This window comes from Zonotrichia leucophrys, chromosome 4, assembly GCF_028769735.1.
Source record: "Zonotrichia leucophrys gambelii isolate GWCS_2022_RI chromosome 4, RI_Zleu_2.0, whole genome shotgun sequence".
NCBI classification, from domain to species: Eukaryota; Metazoa; Chordata; class Aves; order Passeriformes; family Passerellidae; genus Zonotrichia; species Zonotrichia leucophrys.
Window position 1 is genome coordinate 1,569,294 of NC_088173.1, and position 16,053 is coordinate 1,585,346.

Sequence of the window (16,053 nt, forward strand, 5' to 3'; positions counted from 1 at the left end):
TGCCCATAAACATTATGCATGTTAATTCATTGTTGCACCACTGAAGCCAAGACCCCAATGTAATGGAGCTGTAACATTTTCTGTTCAGTGAAATGGCATCCCAGAGCCATGCAGCATTAGGTCCACTGGAAAAGAAAAGTAATTCCCATAAAACCTTTAACAGATGTATCTCATACAGGGGGCAGAACAAAGCAGCACTGGGCATTTATATTTCCCAAGGATAACTGTGCACAGAGATCCAAGGAGCACTGTTTTCATTGCAGATTTGCATCCCCCACAGGAAAGATTATTCAGATGTGACACAGGCAGATCAAACATGCCTGATGACTGAAGTGGCCATTGACACAAGATATTTTGGGAAGGGAGATTTTCAGCTGGTGGCAAGAGATAGCACGAGGCAATGCTAAGTGACAGGCTGGTATTCCAGCTTTGATTTACCACCCCTTCACTGTATGGGTGACTTCCATCTTCAAATTTAAGCTCATTTCTTTCACATTTTTTGCAAAATGAGAAAGAGTTAAGGCCAGTTTGTTTGACAGGATGGCAGCTGTCACTCCATGTAAACAGACCCCAAAATGAAAGAGCAATTCAGCACATGGAAGTAGAAAGTCCTGACACTTTAATTATCTGAAGAGATTACAAGATGAAAGTCTTTCTTGAGGCAAATGTATATTAGTATTGATATAGTCATTGTGCTTTTCAGTAAGAGAAATAGGAGTCTGTATTTACATAAGAAACTATAGTGTCTGAGATCTTTAAATATCATATTTATGGAAATGATTCTGAATTACAGCATTTACAAAATAAAAACAAGCTTAAATAAATATTCAGTGCATTAAATAAGATTTTTTCCACAGAAGCAACTTTTTGTGCATATTTATTTCACAATTGAAGTTTGTTGCAATTTTTTTATCCTATAAAAGAAGCATTAAATTTCTTGTGTGTTTTTCTGTTTTTTTCTTCCTAAAAATAAAACTGCAATAATCATTGCAATGTGAAGCCTGAGATTTAAGCCTGAATAAGTATCATTGCTTGCACCACATTACCCATCTCCCACCAATCACCCAGCCATGCCTTTCCAAACTCTGGTGAATGCAGACACTCCAACCCAAGAGTTTCATGAGCAGGATTTCAGGGATGTAATAATAATAAAAAATATAAATAAGTGAGGATAACACATCAGAGCTGACATTGTCTACAAACAGCATCATAAGGCTTGTGCATTACACATCAACTAAGTGAAGCTGTTTCATCTGAATCAAAATGACAGTAGTGCCAAACTGCAGCACCCTTATATGGCTCATTAACACTGAACAGTAAACCACTGAGCAAAGAGCATGTCCCCAAAAATAAATAAACATAAAAACAAATTAACACTGGCCAGTTTTGGCTTATCAGTTTGAGTGACGACCTTTCTCAGGCGTGATACCACAAACAACTTCCTCACCCATTTTGGTATTTCTCACTTTGAAACACAGTGTGTAGTGCCACAAGTCAGGAAAGGGGGCACAGCAAAGAGCTCTTGATCTCATTTCCTCTGTAACCACAGCACACACTGCCTTGCTTTTCATGTGGCCAACTCAAAGCAGGTCCAAATGCCTTTGAAACCTCAGTGCTCAGGGAGCTCTTACTGCAAATAGTTCGTGCAAGATCATAGCATGAATCTGTGTGAGTCTCATTTCTTTCCCCTCCGAGTGGAGATAACAATTATTCCCTGGTGTTTCAAATAAATACAAATGTCTTCTGAGTTGTTAGCATGAGTGAAGTACCAGTATGCACTATTTTACATGGTTACTCTGCCAAATGTGGACAACAAGTACCCTTCTCTGGCTGACCATTCTGTAAGACCTTTTGGATATTTCATTACATATTTGCCTTTTAAAAAAACCTCAGTATGGAAGAAATAATTTTTAAAATATTGTCTATTAAATTTTGCTGCCAAACTTTCAAAAATACCTATTTTAATATGAATTAATTTATTTGGTAACCACTTCCTCTGAAATTTGTTAAGTTTAAAATGCTGTTATAGAAACCAAACTTCTGTGTCAGACTTTATTAACAGGATTTAGCAAAAATTATTCAGATTATAAATACTTCCAAAATTCCAAACTATGGAAATGGAAGTTGAAAAAATTCTTAGAAGACAATTTGGAGTTATTGCTCTGCTTGGTAAATAAGAGGCAACAGAAATATATTGTTTTAGGGCCTTCAGGGCTTCCTATGGGATTCACTGAAAATTTTGCCTTTGTAAATATTGAATAGAGATTTGAAATAGATTTGCTTTTTTTAATCCTAGCATAGGTAGCAAAAATCTAGACATGGGGAAGTTAAATGGCAGCAGGTGGGAGTGTGCTGATGCCCACAGCCATGCTGGGATTCCAGTGGGCACAGGAGTGTCTGAGCTTTGGGACTGATCCACTGGGGATGGACTAATTAACTGGCTACTCTGTTCCTAGCATGTAAGATAAGCAGCAATGCCTGTTCAATTCTCTGAGCCCTATTTCCTTCCACACAGTGCATTTGTTCTGCATATGGCATCGTAACATTAATGTTATAAATTTATGGAAGACTGTCCTGTAGCCTCAGAGCTACAGACGCCTCGTAGTTCCCTTTAGCAGCTTAGTAAAATGCAATAAAAACTGTACAAAATTTATAATAATGGATGTCAAAGCCTACGTGCCCTCACTGGGTCCCTCTTTCAAGTTAATTCTTGGCTTAGGTCAAATATATCAGTCCATGTAAGACTCCAGAAGACACAGCAGTAGTTTAATTTGTCAGATACCAGCTCTGTCACTATAGAAAGGAGTGACATGGAACATGTAACAGTGAGTGCAAACACGGACAGGCTTCATCTGGCCATAACGAGGTAATGGAGCAGAGTGGGAGGAACAGCGGGAACAGAAGATCTGAAAAACAAGAGGGAAAATTTCTCCTCAGTTCCTCTGAAGAACAAGATGGGACAAAATTCATTTCAAGGGAGGGGAGAGAAGATTGTATGAGCTGGCACCAGCACCGTCCTCAGCACAGCAAGTGAAGGGCCCCAGCAGGCAATCTCCACCCAGCTTATCTGGCCAGGCTCAGTCCCTCCAGTGAGGGTGCCCAGCAGCCAAGGCTGGCCTGCCCTCCTCTGCAGCTCCTGCAGAGGTGCAAAGAAGCATCTCTCCCTTGGTTTTAAAGAAAGGCTAGGGGATTACTTGTGAATACCTCTGAATTTCATACTCCTGCAAGTCCACTACCTGGTTAAAGAAGCAGCTTCTTCCTTTCTAACTTGTTCCCCCCAGCCAGCAAGTGAAATGGGATTGCAGATTTCTGGCTTCCTGTGGTACATGACTGCTTTTTTCTCCCTTGCTCCCTCTTCCACCCCCACAAACCTGCAAAGCAGCAGCCCTACACACCAGAGTGATCCTCCAAAGGTTTGGAAAAACAGCAAAGGGACACCCTGTCATGCAGCTGAGCTGTGAGTGCATCACCCCTGGCAGTGCAGGCTGCCCTGGCTCCTTGGAGCTTACAGCAATGGTCCAGAGTGACTCTGTTGAGGTGGGGACTGTTCTAGGATCTCATCAGGGAATTCTGCCTTTAGCTTTATACACTTATTGCTGTATAAAAGCCGAACCCCTCCCCAATCCTTTGTAAACATAAGCTGAGATCTGGCAGCCCAGGCACACAGAAGCACCTGTGAATTGAGAACCCTGGCTGAGTGTGCACATTTTGCTGTGCAGCCAGGTTCTGTGGTGCACATGAATTTGCTGCTGGCTTTGGTGGGAGCTCCTCACAGCCCTGAGTGAGTCATTACCTTGCCACAGCTCCTGCAGTGGTGCTTCCTGCGAATGACTGTGAAAGGAGCCTTGCATGCAGTGCAGTAGCTGCAGACTTCATCTGGAACCCAGTCAGGAGGATCTGGCAGAAACACAGCAACAAAAGGGAATCAATCAAAGGGGAATAAAACCAAACATGTGATTACCAGATCCACAAGGAAGTAGGGAGAGTAAAATATAACAGCACCTGCTTTCATCTGCATTTCTCCAAGTGCTTTGCAAACAGTAGCTGAGTGAGTTCAGGATGCCCAGGAGGGCTCAAACTCCTCTGTTCTCTGCCAGGCACTCAACTTTGGGCAGAGCAGATCAGGCATTAAAATGGCAGCTTTGAACTCGAAATAAAATCTATCTTAGTCATATGCAAGTCCAGGGAAAAGAAGATAAGCAAAATAAAGCAAGAAGACAAGAGATTATTAAAGCAGAGCTGAATCACAAGTGTTTTTGTCAGTGCCACCACCATCAAAACAAGCTTAGAGCTGAGATCATTCCCAGCCTCTTCAGCCTTCCCTCCAGAAAGGCCAACTGCTTTTCTTCAATTAGGCAAGCAACTGTACAGGTAATAAACCCAAAGCCTGATTACCATCTGTTCAATTATTAGGACTCTTCCTGGAAGTCACCAGTAACTACAGCAAAACCACAAAATCAAGTGTACATAGCTCAGCAGAGAAAGAACTTGCCCATTACCACAGACAGCATGTTTCAGTTGTTTATGTCTCCTGTGAGCTCTCCAACCTCCCATAAAAGACAAGCAGGGAAATGATTTGATTTTGGCAAGGCAGAAGGTATTGGGCTCCCTTCTGTCGAGCTCTTTCTGCTCATGACAGGCTGACATGACCTCAGAGTCTGGAGTTACAAGTGTAGAAATGATGAAGCTGACTGCTTCATCAAGTTGGTAAAAATCTAATGAGTGCAAAGCAAGTTCTGTCCAGAAGGAATCCATGGACAGGGTGAACATGAACTTCTGGGTGTATTTATCAAAGTTCCCTGCATGCAGCTCCTTTTTTACTATTATTTACAATTTGCAAGCCATGCAATTGCTGATTTATAAACCTGACAAGCAACATCCCTGCCTCAAGGAGCATACTATCAAACAACAAAACATATGGTGCAGTTGATGCAGAGGTTAAGAGGACTATAGCTACAGGCAGAAAGATAATTAAATGAAAAATCCACTGGTTTGTTCCAACATAACTACGACCAGTTTTCATGTGTTTGTCACATTGCAACATTTGTCAAATTAAAAGTACAAAGGATATAGCATTCAATGTAAGAAACTGCTCAAAAAGCAGATTAGTAAAAACAAAGAGAACTTAAAATTTGACTCAGCTTTTGTAGGCTTCTCTAAACTACTTTAGAGGTTGAATCAGCTTAAGGAAGTTATCCTTCACTTAATGAGCACATCAGTCTGATAAAGGTTACACCTACAGGGCCAGTAACCAAACCCAGAAGTTGATGTGCAGAGAAATTACTGATGTGGTGGGCAAAAAGGAGATTGCACAAAGAAGCCTTCACCTCATCCCTGAGAGCAGTTCACCAGAAAATGTTCTCTGGGGATCCAAGGCTACAAATCCCTGGTTCAAAGCAGGGTTTCCTTCAGCAGCCGGGACATACAGGACTGCCAGCTTAAGCCGAGCATTAATAACAGTGCAGCCAAGACATGTTGCTTTCTACTTTTTTTTCCTTTCCTGCAATCTCCCAAGGCACTACATGTATCTTGCCCAGTGAAAATTACTCCCAATATCAGTTTATGATGTAGATTTTGAAAACTTTGTCACTTTCTCTGATCTGAAACCATGGCAAGCCTGATGGAGAATCCCCATGTTTTCCATCCAGGAGGCCCTTTGGGTTATCACATATACCCAAAACAAAAGGCAAAGATATGAACCAATAGCAATGTTCCTGTTTAAAACTTGTCTCTACATAGATTATGTTTCCAGGGATTTAACTATCCATTGATTCTCACTCGTTTTGAACACAGCAAAAATTTAGGAAATTATCCAAGCTCTGTGCCACCAGGTCTCCCTCTGCAGGTCTGGTGGAAGCAGGCTTGGTTAAGATGGTCAATTTGATACTGATGCTTTATAAACTGCATTGCAGGGTGGGCTACCAGGTTCAGAGAGTTACTGATTTCAATATTCACAGAAAAGCCACAAAGCACAGGCCCTTTCTGTACCCCCTGCAGCATCCCAACGTGATGTGCCACTTCTGCAGCAGCTGGAGCCACCATCACTCCTTCCCTCAGATCACAGCTAGGTCACACACATTATAAGCCAGCACAAGCCCACTCCAAAGACTCTGGGACTCATCAGCAGAAAGCAGCTTTCTTATCAGCTGTTTAATTTTTTTTTTTTTTTAGTTTCTTTGAGGGGCTTTTTTTGCTTTTTTTGTGGAGGAAAGACAGAGTTATTTTTTTCTTCCCCCCCTATATTTTTCTGTTGTTTCCCATTGAAGTGCAATGCTGAAAAAGTTATTTTTTAATTGATCTTACATAGACTTTCTCCGTGCTAAATAGAAAGAATAACTGCAACAAAAACCCCAAAAACCCCAGCCACCTCAAAAAACCAAAACCAAGCAAATAAACAAAAACAAAAAAAAAACCCACCCAGCAAATTTTGATAAATAATGACCTCAAACTAACAATAATCATATAAGCTGTAATTCACAGTTACAGAATCACTTGACTGACAGATGAATTAATCTGAAAACTTTTGTTTTTGTAACTTGGGTTTTCATAAAAAATAATTCACAACTTCTTGGCAATGTACAGAAACAGCACAACCCTCTCCACAGAACACTCTCCCACAGCAGAGGGAATCTCTCTGCCTCCACACTGGTGTCACCTCAGCTGATTCACTGAATGCGAGTGTCCAAAGGGTGGCCAAAGGGCACATTTGCCCAGACAGTGACTCACCAGCAGGGGGGCACAGCCAGTCCCGTGCCCCCTTGCCTCAGGGGTTTCGTGCCCTCCCAAGTGCTCACACCAAGATCTGCTGCACTGCAGCACACCCCCAAATAGTAACACTTGGTTATGTAACAGCTTTTAGCATTCAAACTGCTCTACAAATGTAATTGCTTTAATCCTCATCACCCAGCTACAGTCAGTGTGTGGGGAGAAATCAGGAGAGGGATGTCTTGCACAAAATGAAAGCAGTGCAGCACTGAAGTGACATTTGAAATGGGGAACTCTGGGCCACTACCCCAAAGCCTTTCCTTCCAGTTGACTGAAAACGGCCTTACACTGACTACAAACACAGAGCTGTGAGAGTTAGAAAGGCAACGCAGTGCTGGAGTGGAGCTGAAGTGCTCACCCTGGCAGCAAGGATGAAGTCCTGGTTAGGTCTCCCTGAGCCCATAGAAGAAGCCCCAGTGGATGCCACCCCTTGGTTCCCTTCCCCAGGCTCATCTCACTCAACCTTGGGAGCAGCTCCTGACTTACACACATCAACAATTGAGTCACTGAGCTTTTTATAGAACAGGCTATTGAAATACTCTCTGAAGAGCCCTCTCCTGAGGGGAAAAGCTTCCATGTGAGGAGCAGAGAGTGCGTTACACGAATTAAACCCCGAGCACGAGCCTGGAGCTGTGCTGGGAGCAGGGCAGCAGCACTGCACCCACAGGCTTTTTATGTTACACTCCTTCTCCAGGCTATGCTGCTCCATTAGCTCTGCATGCTGCAGCAAATAGCAACATCCCGTCTCTAAAGCATTATCTGCCTGTGCTTCAGGGATTTGGACAAGGAAGGGAGGGCAAACCTTGTTCCTGGGCTAATTGGCCCAGTGCTTTATCATGCAATGAGAGTTTGGAGAAGTCTGCTGGGAAATGGATGAAGTCCACAGCACAAACATCAAAGAGGAGGAGGAAGGGAAGGAAGGGATTAATGAGACAGAATACAGATATAAATTTTAGAAGAAAACATTAAAAACATGCACAGGAAAAAAAAAAGCAGAGAAATGAAGAGAAACAAGTATTTAAATGAATAAAAAACAAGTTTAGAGAAAGGAAAAAGCACAAGATAAAATTAAATAGTGTTAAGACTGAAAAAGGCTCTTAACAATTCAAACATCTTGCATAACAATTTCTCATAAATCATGAAATTTTAGTCTTTTTATTTATCCTGTAGCTTTTATCATTCACTTTTACATGTGTATGCTACCTCATTAGGTAAATACATTTTCTGCTCCTAGAGTTAAAAGTCAGGTAAATCCAAGATGCTGGAGCTTTCAGAAAACCATAATCATGGACAAAATATCACAGACACTGTAAGCTATCAAAAAGAACACATTAATTGGGCATTAAATATGTGCATTATACCTAATGCAGTCCCATCTGATCTTAGAAAACCAAGATGATCTCTCTGTCTCAGAACCCAAGAGGAAGAGAAGATGTACCCAGGTCTATCTGCTGTGTGATGACTGAAACATTAGCCCAGAAAGCTGAAGATTTTCTGTGCTGCTGAGACCAATGCAGAGAAAGAAACAACCCCAAAAGTTGTTAGAGCTTGCAGAAGGCCTAGGCCAGCAAATCTGCACTCTGGTAGGAAACAAAACAGAAGCAAGCACACCACAACTCCCTGCTGAAGAGCAGCTGCTAAACCCTAAACTGTGGTGTTTGTGCAACAGCCAGACAAGTCAGAGAAAATACCCCTTTCTGCACCTTTTGTTTTTATCCAATGTTCCTAACACAGAACTCCAACTTAAAGTTCCTCTAGCATTAGATTTCAGAGCACATCATGCAAAATAACCCTGATTACACCAAACTGAGCTGCAGAGTGCTGCTCCCACAGCATCCTGTGGAACTGCCATGGCTGCAGCAGTCACAGCATTACTTTCTCCACTGCCAGAAGGGTCAGATGGGGCTGCTGGAGCTCTCTGAGGAAAGCAGGATTGCAAATTCTCACAGCTTTAAGCACAGAAAGTTGAAAACTACGGCGGCTTGACTTTACCCCTCACTTCAACTGCCACAGTAAAATGAACCTTTTTTGTTCCTCATCACATCTGATTTTCCACGTCATTCTGGGCAATCTCTGACTTTGATGCAAGATTTCTACCAGGCAATTGCACCAAAGTAATTTTTGTCCTTGCTCAGAAGATTCAGTGCTGATTACAGCCAGCTTGACATTTTTCAAAAAATAAATTTTTATGCTGAATATAATTTGATGAAAAATTTGGGGCTAAGGGAGAAAAGAGGTACAGACTTCTGAGCTTCAGCTCTGGTCAAATGGCTTTGTTAGGATGGAATTTCTGTGCCAATCTAGAAAGCTTTCACCAAGACACAGAGCTTTGCAAACTTGGGCTCAAGCCTCTGCTCTGCCTGATTCAACATCACCTTGAATGATGTCCTGTGTCCATTCTGTCCAGGTACATGATCAGCAACTAATTCTTTGGGCAAATTAATTATTTATATAAAATGGAGCAACTCTCATAAAAAACACTGGTTTCCATTGAGATATGGGTCAAATCTTTACTTTAAATCAGATAGAGCAGAGACTTGAGTCTTCCATATAACCATTAGTAGGAATATTCTCTTACCAATCTTTATAATAGAGAAGTTGATAATGTAGATCTACATAAAAACATACCAGAACATTCAAAACATGTATTTATTAGACAAAACCTAATCAAAATCTCAGTTATGTTACAGAATTTAATAAGCCTGTTCTTTACAGTATTTAGGGGATGTTTTCCCATAAGTGCTGCATGGAATTCTCCACAAGTTCCACATAGTGCCAACAAAGAGGGATAGTCTGAGAAGGGAAAAGGCTCTGAGCAAGTTCTTAAAGCCTAGGTCAGATTGAATTATTGCACTACAGCCTAAAACCTGTAAGAATCCTGCAATTCTACATGCATGATTAAATATGTTCAGTTGATTATAAAACATTGCCTCCATATGGAAATTTGATTCCTCTCTCACACAGTGTAAGCAGAGCTGCTGAAAAAGGAAAAAGTGAAAGTTACGTGGACAGAACATGTTTGGCCAATGAAGTGTGCAACAGTTTAACTTCTTTCATTCACAAGGTGTTGCTTGGTCATCATAAATAACAGAGCAACCACAGGCAAAAAGAGGCACAAGAAAACTGAAGCATTCAGCTGGGGCTGGCAGCTATCTCTGAGCCATGGTGATTAGATTCTGCACATACAGGAGCATGGGTGGGTTTTTCTGACCCAGGGACTTATAATGCAACAAGAACAAGGGGCTGAGCCTGTGAGCTTCTGAGTTTTGCTTGTGCTGCTGGATAGAGAGCAGTCAGGGCCTGTGACCAAACAGGAGAGGGTAGGATGGCAAGGGATCAGGGAGGAATAGTGTGTGCTGTGAAGCAAACAGATGCTAACACTACTTGGCACAAGCAGGTATTTGTACTGGCAGCCACAGCAAATCCATTATGTCTGCAGTTTTTAGTAGGTGCTAGCAAGCAAGGCAGTTCTGAGCAGATGCTAGAGGGATAAGGAGTGAAGATGCAGGTATAGCTGCAGAGACAGCTGAGATGCTACAGCTAATATTTTCATGGAGCACCAACAGCTTCATAATGCTTGCTGGCTTCCTTGAGAAAAATCTTCAGATTTCTAGATATCTCATGCTAGGACAAGAATTATAACTCACTTTCTTAGCCTGCCTTTAACTTCAGTAATTTGGTAATTTAAAATATTCACATTTCCCTCAGTTGTAACAGCTCAGTCCTCCTGAGTAATAAGTTATCCCAAAATATATGTACAGTAAAACTCAGATTTGCCCACCTTTAGTATTAAAATCATCAAACTCACAAGGATAAATGTAATGCTCCCAAATATGGTGAGCAGGGTCACACTTATGCTTTATCTCATTAACAAACTGATAAATGGAAACAATAAAAGGCAATAATTTTGAAGTCAAAAAAGTTAAGAAGTCACTCTGTGTGTGTGCACACCTATGTATACACATGGGAATCTGCTAAGCAAATACAAAGGAAGTTTTCTGTTAGGACTGGAAATATGATGCCAGACGCATAAATGGCAGAAAGACACCAAACTTCTACTTCCCTGGTGTTTCTAAAGCTGTACTGGATATTAAGAATGACACAGCTCTGTCCTGATCAGGGATGCATTGACACTGGGTTAAATAAGAGCAATTTTGTTACATTTTCAAGGTTTCCTTTACACTGTGTGTGACCTATGCTGCCCACTCTCAGTCAGCTCTCATCCAGCTGTGCTTTGTCCAAGCTGGAGCTCAGGAACTTCCCAGCAAGGTTCCTCCCGTGCTGGTTTGTAGCTCACCAGGGCACAGGGAGAAGAAAAGGCAGTCCCATGGAAGTTCCAGCACAGAGGCCCTGTCTGCTGTTACTGCAATTCAGACCCCAACCTTTTTGCCCAGTTGTAGCCTGCCACTACAACTTGCTTTGAGTTTATATACAGAATTTTGTATCCCACTTGCCATCACTTCCATCATACAACCAGGACAAGAAATTTAACTATATTTAAAAAATACTTATTGAATATTGCATAAATTAATATTCTACCATAGGAAAAGAAAAATTGTTTTACACTCTCTCCCTATAAATATACATAATTTTTTAATACTCCATGAAGTATAAATGTATATACTTTCTTGACAAAAATCTTAGAGCATTAGGACACCAAAGATTAACATATAGACCATAGGCTCATACTTGTCTTGGAATGCAAATTAATCTGTAGTTTATTGTATTTCAACCTTCAGAAGGTCACAGGATTTAACTCTTAAACCCTTGCCAATGTCAGTTGGCTCATAACAAACATTCACATTTGTTTTATGTCCTAGACCAGCTGGTGGGTTTTATATACAATAAGAATGAAAAGTCTGACAAAAACAAGTGATTCATCTTCATAATGTGAGTAGAGGCTAAAACCTTCAGTACATTCTTAAGGCCATTTATTTGTTCAGGTTGCTGGGCTTGCTTTCCATTTTTGGGGCTTTTTTAATTTTCTAAAATACAATCTAAAACATTTGCTACATTCAGTTAGAGGGATTTATTTGATAATGGGGAAGAGCTTTCCTGGCAGGTAGCTGGCTGGACCTTCTCAATTTGATACATACTCTGCCACAATGGCAGAAGGGAAGAGCTATGATGTGCTCCTTTGCTTTCACTTGTTTTCACTTTCAGTTGAAATAATTGAGTGACCTGAGGTATAGAACTGAAGTACAAAAAGGAATTAATTAACTTTGATGCAATGCTCTCAGCCTTTGCTTGAATACCCTTACAGTGATAACTGTGGTGCATTCCTGTACTCCTGTTGATGGCCCCTGACCCAGATTTGGCCTGAAGGACAAACCCACCAGGCTCACTGCAAGAAACAGGGAACAATGTTCAAGCAGCAAAAGTTGCTTTATCCACCAGACATCTTCAACCTGCACCCAAACAACACCCAGGGGCTGTTCCTTCCACAGTGGCCAGCAAAAACAAGACACGTGGGGAGGTGCTGGAAGGGGAAAAAGGCACATGGCTGCTGAGGCTAAAATCTTGGTGGGAGTTTATGCCTCATGCTGGATGCCTTAGGGATGGCAAAACCACGTATCCCATTAGCTGTCCCTGCATACCTCAGCAGAAAAAGTCTGTACAGTGTTGCCAGCAATGACAACTTGTGATCTGAAAGGACAGGGATGTGTATTGGAGGTGAGGGGTATTTCCAAAGCTCCCACAAATTCAGCAAATTGACCCACTTCAGATGCCCTTTTTAGTAGCCTTTCTGTGACTTCTTGTGTTTTGGAAGGTGGAGCTCATCTCCATACTCCTCAGCATCCTGTGTCTCTTTGGGATACACAATAAAATTCCTGCCCATCAGGAATGGAGCCAAGTTACAGCAGACTACACTCCTCAGTTTACACAGCCAGAAGAGCTACACTGGTTTGTAGATATTTACAGCATAACCACTTACACATAAGCCAAGGGAGGCTCCCAGAGAAAGCCTGCAAGGAGACTGGTGCAGGCATGGCCAAGCCCCCAGTTGTTGTAGTGTGTTGTTTTGTTAAGTTTCTTGTGTTATTCCCCCAATTTAGTGAGCCTATGTGAGCACCAAAAGCAGAGTACCTGCAGGAGCACCTGCTATTGGCTTGGTTTAGAGGATATGTTAGCATGGGACACCATTGGCCAAGGCAACTAAGCTCATCCTGGCATCCACATCTATTTATTCCAAAGGGACTTACTTATCCCACAAAGATCTGCTTTCTACCATGCAGGCACACATAAAGCACGTGCTATTCTGGAATAAAGGTGCAGGCAGGGGTTGCTTTTGTTGAAGTTATCTCATATGCTATAAATTCTACATATCAGGTTTTACCATTCACTTAGGGCAGGGACATAGCTGATTCACACTGCCTGGGTGCTGCAGGGCCTTTTGAACCTCCAAAGATTCCCCTTTATTGTGTTGGCCAGAACATCACCTAAGTACCCAGACCATGGTCCTCTTATTTCAGTAAATAACATCCCAACCCACTTCTCCAAACATGAACCCTTCCCCATGCCAATAACAGCTGCCATGAAAGGCTGAAGAACCTTAAAAGCTGAGTAACATGCCAGGGGAAAAAAACTTTTACATTTTGCTATGACAAAATGTACATCCAGCGTGGAAGGGTTATGCAGCATCCTGCAGTTCAGAATAACTGGCTTTCAAGTTCTGTAAGTCAAATTCACCAAGAGCATCAGCATCGATCCAAAACAAAAGAGAAAGAATTGAAGTGGTAGAGAAGGAATAATCTTGCACTCTTTTGCAATACAGCCCGTACATGGTAAGGATTTTGCTTAAAGATTTGTTCCTTCCTGCACCTTCTGTGACATTCTGAATTACAGCACAATAGAAAAATCAATTAAAATGACTACTGAATAGTTCTTTATCTGCCTCCAAATCATCTTCCTGCAGAAGAGATAATATTTCTACAGTGCATTATACATGAATTAGCCCTGCTGTTCTAAATAGATTACATTTTTTAGCCTGCAGCTTCAGAAGAAGGGCAAGCAAGCAAACCATGGGTTTTATATAAGCACAAAATAAGTTATAAATAAGTAGCATTTCTCTAAAATCTAATCTTTAAGAGTTCTTTTTTTCCCTCTGTGATTTCTGATCTTTATTACAAATGACATGAACCAATATTTCTTTTCTGTTGGTCAACACCCTCCACACGCAAGCAGAGGCACACACTGCTTATCACCCAGCTCTGTCATCCTGCATTCCAAACCTCTCACTGGAAGGACAGTACTGTACATGGACAAATATATAGCAATAAATCAAAGTTTTAAAGCACAAGAAAATTACTGCACACTTGAGTTTCTGGGAAGCTCAGGGACAGTATCATAGCTGATGGTTGTCTTGTACTTCTCACTTGACCACAGACATATTATGGCTCTGGTAATTGGGCTCCTGGTGTGCTGAAACCACCACTTAGCCTTGAAGATCAAAGTTGATTGCTTTCTTGTTTGCTCCATCTCATATATTTCTTTTCTTATTCTTTGACTGCAAGTGCTCTGATGTCTTTTAATCCATTTTTTATACTGAGTTTGCCAGAATAGGACTTGAGCCTATAACTAACTCTGAAGAAGCTCAGATTAATAAAAGAGAAACAACTTGTGAGCTTTCAGAATACCCAAACCTCAACCAAAACTCTGAGACTTAGATGCATTTTTCATTCTTACCATGTACTCAGTGAGATTTGAGCAACCTCAGCAGACTTATCTAAAGCTTTCTTTTTCTTTGAAATAATATGGTGAAGAATGTGAAAATATTAGCCAAAATATCTTGATCAAAGACAAAAGTAAAGAAAACATGAAAGGTACCTCTACCTTGGGATAAAGCAGCACATCCACATGCAGCAAACGATACAAAAACCCTCTCAAGATTTGGCTGAGAAAACCTTACTTAGGGCTTTGCATCTCACACAGCCCTGAGAAACTCATCAGATGTAACATCATACACTGTATTAAAGCCTTTACTATACAGACACTTTCTGCATTGATACAGAGCAATTCCTACTGAATATGACCATTTGTGGATAGTTTCATGAGGCTGTTAGAAAAAACCTGAAAGAAATATGCTCAGTTTACCTTCTGCCTTTGTCTCTAAACCAGCATGACAACATTTTATACTTCCTTCGCAGAGTAAAACATTAAAAGACTTTTCATTTTAATGATCACTTTTTTAATACATCAGTGTTGTCTCATTTTAATTCTTAGAAAAAAGAAAATACCTTCAAAGTCCCCATCTCTGGCTTTTGCTGCAAGTTCTGAGGATGATATACTTTCTTGACATAAAGCACAGTCTTCCAATGCTGCATTCCTTAAACCATGATTAACTGTAAAACAATTCAAAAAATACTCATATTTTTCCAATTTTCACTTTAAAGATTCATGTTAGAACTTCTGAGGTTAGACCACAGTAGCACCTTCTTAGACTTCTTGCCTTTTCTCTACCCTGACACAAACAGTGATTTACAATTCTCCTGCTCTGCTTTGGGATGACAACAGAAATGAAAGATGCTGTTATTACAGGACATGCAGTCTTCTTCCTTCTGCTAGTTTAGCTGCACTTACATTTTATTCCCCAATTTTTAACTTGGATCCTTTAACACAAGTAGATTTTGAGAACAGTGAGAGAGTCCCAAGGTGAATCACACACATCAAATCACACATATCAAAGAGAAACTTCACCCCAAAACTCCCATTTTTTTGCTCATTTTGTTTATGCTTACTTTTGTCAATACCTTCCTTTTTAATGCAAGAGTTTATCCATTAGAAATTACATCCATCCAAGTACTATTGATTAATATATATTTCTCAGTGATAGTTCTTTATAGCTCCAGTTTCTTTATTACTCTTATTTGAAGGTTCAGGAGCTCTTGTGTTCTCTTTCTATGAATTCTGTCTAACCCCATTTATTTATTTTTTTAACAATAAAAAAACCCAGTCTATTTTCACATCATGACAGGTTGCCACCATAAAACTGTTGTGGAAGTTTCAACCAAAAGAAGACTGTAATGCATGTTGTGCATTATCCCACTGCAGAATTGGGACTGGAGTGCAGGTTTTTTCTGCTGACTTGATTCAACACTTAACTAAGTGTTTCACATAAAAAACTCAATGCTTTTAAGTGAAACTAGGAGAAAGAAAAAGTTTTCTATCTGGAGGAAAGGAAGTAGAAAAATAAAAAGAGCTCTGGGTCACTTTCAGATGCTGGTAGTTCTAATGATAACAAAGGACAAAGGTAATTGCAGTATTGCTGGGATGACACTGCTACTCTTA

The 16,053-nt window shown here is 40.8% G+C and overlaps 1 protein-coding gene across 6 annotated transcripts in view; it reads right to left on the reverse strand.

Annotated features, from left to right (window-relative positions):
- Nucleotides 1–596: 596 nt before the first annotated feature.
- ZFYVE28 (zinc finger FYVE-type containing 28) overlaps nt 597–16,053 on the reverse strand; it is a 180,132-nt gene continuing 164,675 nt past the window's right edge. For all 6 annotated transcript variants that reach the window (XM_064710207.1, XM_064710206.1, XM_064710205.1 and 3 more), the window contains 3 exons: nt 15,003–15,107; nt 3,794–3,897; nt 597–2,906 (listed from right to left, as the gene is read on the reverse strand). In XM_064710207.1, the coding sequence (XP_064566277.1) occupies nt 2,775–2,906; nt 3,794–3,897; nt 15,003–15,107 (341 nt within the window). In that variant the 3' untranslated portion in view covers nt 597–2,774. The remainder of the gene's footprint in view (nt 2,907–3,793; nt 3,898–15,002; nt 15,108–16,053) is intronic.